This window comes from Calliphora vicina, chromosome 3 (assembly GCF_958450345.1).
Source record: "Calliphora vicina chromosome 3, idCalVici1.1, whole genome shotgun sequence".
Lineage (NCBI taxonomy): Eukaryota > Metazoa > Arthropoda > Insecta > Diptera > Calliphoridae > Calliphora > Calliphora vicina.
Window position 1 is genome coordinate 78113407 of NC_088782.1, and position 6838 is coordinate 78120244.

The following is a 6838-nucleotide window of genomic DNA, read 5'->3' on the forward strand; positions in this document are numbered from 1 at the left end:
ATCATTGATCTGAAGATTACTTCAAAGTATAGTTAACAGAATGGTAAGCTATCACTATTGGAAAATGCTTTTAAGTCTTTATATATTTACAAATTTCTTATTTTTATTTTTCAGATATATGAACAAATTATTAAACTGGCTCTGGGTATTAAGGCGAAGTATACAAAAATTGATGATATTCCCTTACACCACCCATTCAAAATTTTAAAATTCGAGTGGAAAGAAACACATTATAGATCATAAGTTATCATATTGTTACGTTTTAACCTTTTCAAAACGTTAGTTTATTTCTTTTAAATAAACCGGATACTTTTGATTGCAAATAAAAGCCGTTTAGTAGTTTGAAAATTGTAACAACTCTTTATTTCTTTAAAATGTACAACAACAACAGAATTAAATAGCCACTCAATGTTTTTATACACGTTTATAAATTCTCAGAATTACAGACACAATTTATAATGTACACGAATTTACTTGAAAAACACAACACACTTTAAGGCACTCAGATGATGTTTATTCGAAAAGCGTCTCTGATCAACTCACTCCCGACTGCAACCTCTGCCACTATTTATAACACTGCATTACCATCTAGAAAGCTCTTTAACTGTCAAATTTCGAATATTCTAGATCATACGCCATCTGTGGTGTACTTTCTACAATGTTCTTTAACTGAATATTCGAATACAGCGTTGCCAACTTACGATCAAATCAACTGAAAGCTTTTATTTAACAATGCCCACAGATATGTTACAGTCTGCCATTACAGCACTGTAATTTGAAAGCATTATGCTACTTTTAAATCAGCCGTTAAAATCGTTATATTTGAATTCAAGTACAATTTCGTAACAATATATTTAGATAACAATAAATGGTTTTTTTCTTCCGCAAAGATTTGTGAAGTTTTTATATAAGGAGGATCCCTATTTAACACAAGTGAATGATAAAAACTGGACTATTATTTACAAAGGTCGTCAATCTTCAAATGGTCTTGCAATATTTGAACTTAATTATAGCTAAAATTATATTATAAATAAATAAAACAGTTTTGTTTAACATTAAATAAAAAAAGTCTTTATTTAATTTTATATTATTTTTTATTTATTTAATAAACATTTTTATATATCAAAATGCAGTAGAAGATCCTCATCTTCTATCATAAGATCTTCATACTCCACTGGAACCTTATTGGCAGTGGTATCTACTGGTATTAAAAAGTTTGGTAGTTGTCCAAGTATAACGTTATCTAGAGTTAACGAGTGATTTCCTGGATGTAAAGTGAAGGTTTTAATTTCTACTCTCTTATATGGATAAATAGCATTTTTGGTTTGTAATACATTATGATGTGCCATTAATATACTACTATTGATAGTAAGATGGTTTATATTAAACCTCTGCATAAATGGATTTGTAGTTAAGTAGTACATGTGTACTTGTAAAGTATATGCTCTTACTCGAACTATATTTAAAAATAATGTTCATATTTTTGGGAACAACAAAATTATCGAATATGTATTTGTTGTTACTCGCCTTTATGCTTACTAGTTAATTACAGGTTTGTTTTACACTCGCACTCTCCACATACAAGAAGAGAACATATCGAGTATCAAGCTACAACCAAACTTCTCGAGGTACTTGTAGTACTACGTGAAGTTTGGCAAATACAATTTAAATTCAATATTTAGTTTACAGTGCAGTCTTCTTTATAAGAAATGGAAATAAATGAGGCAAGTTTATAATCTATTTAGTTATTTATTCACTTATGAATATTTTAAAATTGTTATTTATTAAAATTATAGAAATAAATTTATTTATAAATCTGTATTATTTTTGATATACATTTTTTTAACTAACGGGGTGTATATGTATGTATACATTTTTTTAATATGCAGGCATCAAATGTCAGCTTAGTACAGAGGTTCGCAAAAATAAATCCTCTCACCAATACACTTACTCTCACCAACACATTCAATCAGGGATGTTAAATAGGGTTTTCAATTTTGTACCACCCTCCAAAAAAAATTGTACTTTTTGGACCTTCGCGGTACCATTTTTTTTTAAATTTATTAAAACATAAAAAAGTACATAAAAATTCAATTGTACATAAAAAACAAAACTTAACATTAACATACATTATATGTATGAATAAAATAAGGTACATAAAAGTCTTATGAAAATATGAGATCAAAATCAGAAACTTATTTGTTTAGTTAATAAACTATTTGGTATTTTTACATCATAGCAGCATGAATTTGTCGATCTTAACCAATCTTTTGTCTGTATGAGACTTGATAATGTTGGCACATGTAGTCTGTTTCTTTCCTTAGTTTTAATTATATTTTGAAAAGAAAAAACTCTTTCCACATTTGCAGACGAATGTGGAATGGATAAAATTCCAGCAACGACTCTAGAAATATCTGGAAACATATGGACATTCATCTCATTTTGTAAATTAGCTACTACCGACCAAAAACCACATATGTTTTCATTTTTTAACGACTTCAGTCGCTCGACATCAGCTAAAGCTCTAAATTGATTATTAATTGAATCAAAATTAGCAATTTCATTCGGAAACATTTTTACTAGAAGCGGTACAATACTACTTGTGTTACCAGAAATTACATTTTCAGGAGTAAATTTATGGAACCACATTAATACTTCGTTATTAAAGTTGACTTTAGTTCTTAAAACTTCGCAAAATTTGATATAAAATTGTTTGGCATTTTCTTTAATTTCTTTAACAATATCAATATTGATATTATTTGTAGAAATATATAAATCCACTTCTGTTCCGCAATAAATTTCTTCAATGGGCATGTGATTTTTGTAAAGGTCTACGATAGATATATCACAGTCATCCAAAACATTTTTTCTCATGAAATTACGTGCTATTTGACGGAATAAAAAAGTTAGCCTTTGTAAAAATACATGAATTCGCGCTTCTTCTGATTGCATTTCTAAATTAACCATGTTAATAATTTTAAGTATATATTGCATAAATAAAAAATGCAATTTAAAAGAAGGATTTTTAAATCCTGATGAAAGAAACAATAATTTTTCGTTTCTGACATCCTCCTCAAAATTTTCTAAGGTAAAATAGTATTGTAGTGGCTCCCATTGTTCCACAATCCGGTCAACGACTTCTTGCCGAGAAAGCCATCTGGTTGTTGCATATTTAAATATTATGTGAATATCAGCCCCGAAATATTCTTGGAATTTAACAAAATCGACTCTTCGACTAGCACTGTTGCAAAAATAGTAGTTAATATCTCTTATAAATTTATCAATTTCGTTCGGAATTCCGAGTTTTGCGGCAGCCACAGAAGCTAAATTTAAAATGTGGCAAATACACCCATTTGAAAATAATTGAGGCACTAAATTTTTAAATTTAATTTGAACTCCATTTTGAGATCCCATCATGACCGCGCAATTGTCCGTTGTAATGCCAACCATATTTTGAATGGGAATATTTTTTTCACGTAGCGCTTTAATGGTGCTTTCATATATACCATTTGCAGTGGAGTCCTCTAGCTGCACCATTCCTAAAAATCTATCTCGGCATTGACCATCAAAAGTTCGAATAACTATAGCTAAGTTTTTAGAAATGCTGCAATCTGTACTTTCGTCTATCACTAAGGAATAGTAATTATTTTGGCAAAATTTGGAAATTGAAGTGGTATTTTCAGGCCCAGTTAGATTTGTTACGATTTGCTGACCTTTTTGTCTATATATATTAAATTTTTTAGTAATTTGCGAGTCGTTTATACCATTTTTTATTATGTGGTTGAGGTGGTCCAATGTGGCAAACGGAATGTTATGCTCAGCTACAAATGCACTGAGCATTATTTCTAATTTTCTAGCCGACTCTGCTACAGGACATCTAGCGGCGATGGTCAAAAAATTATTAATTTTTGGGGTAGTTTTCGTGGCATTCATGTTTTTAACGTGGGCATCCCGTGAGGCGTGTCTTTTTATGTGTGCAACACCACCAATTATGGGAACTCTACAGAGAGTACATTTTTTGCCTTTTCCGTCTTTTTCTTTTTCTAGCCATGGAAATAATTTTGCCCATTCCTCACGAAATGGTACAACGTACGGTTTTGCCTGCTTGCTTGTTCTACAAAAAAATAAAATTAATTTTCAAATACCTTGATAATATATAATATCTTACCCAGCTTCATCGAAATCCATTTCTAAATATAATAATAAACTAGTTTTTTTAGTTTTAATTAAAAAATAAAAAGTAAAAATACAAAAATATTTTCACTTCAGAATTTGAATAAGCTCAGCAAAACAAACAAGTGTCAATATCAAGGTGTATTCATTACAAGTGGTGTCTATAGCACAGTTGAATATTTTTTTCTTCACAAAGGCGAAAACTGTCAAATTTACTAGTGTTTGTTGTTGCGAATACTACTACAAACGTAAATGCAAACAAAAAACAAAAGACAGACTTTTACAACTCTGGCCAACATAAACAAATTGCATGTGGTTTTTGTACATCATAAATGCAATGAAATAGACACAATAAAAAGAGGGAAAAACATTTTTAAATTGTATCAAATGAGTCGCGGTAGTACCACGGTACTTTAGAAGGTCAAAATGTACCAAAAAAAGTACAATTGTACCAACTTTAACATCCCTGCATTCAATTCTTTATTTTATTCAGTGCACCTACAAACACACAAATACAAAAACTGAAAAAATAAAGAAAAAGTCATACACCAGTGCTCATGCGTATTCCTAGTTGTCTCGTTGAGTGGACAACGACTACTAAAACGTAATGCATTAAACACATTGAAGACAGCAGGCCTCACGACTTCACGAACACAAATGCTGCTGGCTGAAGTTGCAGCCGTGCGGCAGCCGGTGAATTCTTTTAAAGACGACAGCTTCAAAGTAAACAGCTGATTTATAATTCAGTGATGTCACTTTAATTTTTTATTTTAATAAAAAATAACCGTACAAAATTCCAAAGTAATTAAACGTTAAACAATTATTTTGAGTAAATATATATATGTGGTAATAATTTATGTACCTGTTATTAATTCATTTCAATATGGTTATCAGAAACTTCTCTTAATTAAGTAAAAAAAAATATATTTTTTTAAGCACTAATTTGATTTACATTTTTTATTATATTAGCAACACTATTTCTGTTTTGAAGTTGACAAAAATAGAAATTAGCCTAATTGGGCAGCAGCAGCAAACGAAGTCGTGTCGTCGTGAAGTTGTGCTGTCGTCAAAAGAATCGTCTTCATATAAACGTGTGTATTCTATTTTTGACAGATTGAAGTCGGAAGCCTGCTGTCTTCAATGTGTTTAATGCATAATGCATTAAACACATTGAAGACAGCAGGCTTCACGACTTCACGAACACAAATGCTGCTGGCTGAAGTTGCAGCCGTGCGGCAGCCGGTGAATTCTTTTAAAGACGACAGCTTCAAAGTAAACAGCTGATTTATAATTCAGTGATGTCACTTTAATTTTTTATTTTAATAAAAAATAACCGTACAAAATTCCAAAGTAATTAAACGTTAAACAATTATTTTGAGTAAATATATATATGTGGTAATAATTTATGTACCTGTTATTAATTCATTTCAATATGGTTATCAGAAACTTCTCTTAATTAAGTAAAAAAAAATATATTTTTTTAAGCACTAATTTGATTTACATTTTTTATTATATTAGCAACACTATTTCTGTTTTGAAGTTGACAAAAATAGAAATTAGCCTAATTGGGCAGCAGCAGCAAACGAAGTCGTGTCGTCGTGAAGTTGTGCTGTCGTCAAAAGAATCGTCTTCATATAAACGTGTGTATTCTATTTTTGACAGATTGAAGTCGGAAGCCTGCTGTCTTCAATGTGTTTAATGCATAAGAGCATAAGCAAGGCGAATTTATACAAGGTGCTATCAGTTCTACAAATACAACAATTGGTCTTAACAAATGTCAAAAAACAAAAATGAAAAAATAAACAAATATGTATTAAAACTTAATGTAGTGTAGATAATTGTATAATGGAGGCTTTACTTATTTATGTAAAAAATAAATATTTTGTTAATACGATTAGAATATGTAGATATTTAAATATAAAAACAAGCTTTGACAACTGTTAAAACCAAAAAGCGAAAAAAAAAATTATCAGCTGTTTGACTGACTCCACCTTGTATAAATTCGCCTTGAGCATAAGAATACGTGTAATTTTATTTTCCACAATTGTGGTATGGGCTGCGCATTACTGGCTTAGTACCAACTGAGGGTCTAAAGCAGGGAAACGCAAAACATGGGCGCCGCGTTTTTCATTTACTCTTCTCTTACGTACGTGTGCACACGCATTATAGAGAAATAAACAACTTTTAATCAGTCTAGCTTGAGAACTCAAACAAGCAGGTTATGTATCATTTTTTATCGCACAATTTAAGAATAAGCGTTGCCAGTGAAAAAAAATATGTCCCAACATTTAAAGATGTATGATGAACAATATGAGATTTTACATTTTTAATTGGGGAAAAGTGACGAAAGTTTACTGGCAACACCGATTCCTGGTGAGAGCGGAGAGAGTGTATAACTAATACAATCGTAAAATGCAATAGTATAGGTTGCCTTTCCCTGGTCTAAAGGCTAAGATTTTAAATGGTGAATACACAACTTTTAATAAAAACGGAAAAAGTAAGGTGTGGGATGTATTCGCAGGAATTTTAGATGACAGCGGAATAGAAGTAGAAACTTTTGTGACGTGTAAGAAATGCAAAAATGTTTTCAAATATCTTATACATATATAAATAGGCCACACGTTTTTTTGTGGTACACTTTTAAGTATGTTATTGTCCACCAATA

At 30.5% G+C, this 6838-nt stretch overlaps 1 protein-coding gene across 1 annotated transcript; it reads right to left on the reverse strand.

Annotated features, from left to right (window-relative positions):
- Positions 1–1003: 1003 nt before the first annotated feature.
- On the reverse strand, positions 1004–4188 carry LOC135955552 (zinc finger MYM-type protein 6-like). Its single transcript, XM_065505902.1, has 3 exons — positions 4169–4188; positions 3047–4114; positions 1004–1013 (listed from the first exon to the last, which is right to left on the reverse strand). Exons 1-3 carry the CDS (start codon positions 4186–4188, stop codon positions 1004–1006), a joined length of 1098 nt encoding a protein of 365 aa, XP_065361974.1.
- Between the last annotated feature and the right edge of the window lie 2650 nt (positions 4189–6838).

Coding starts and splice junctions, on each gene's coding strand:
- LOC135955552 (XM_065505902.1), bottom strand. CDS start 4,188: ATGGATTTCGATGAAGCTGG. Junction 4,115..4,168: donor ATGGATTTCGATGAAGCTGG/GTAAGATATTAT, acceptor ATTTTTTTGTAG/AACAAGCAAGCAGGCAAAAC.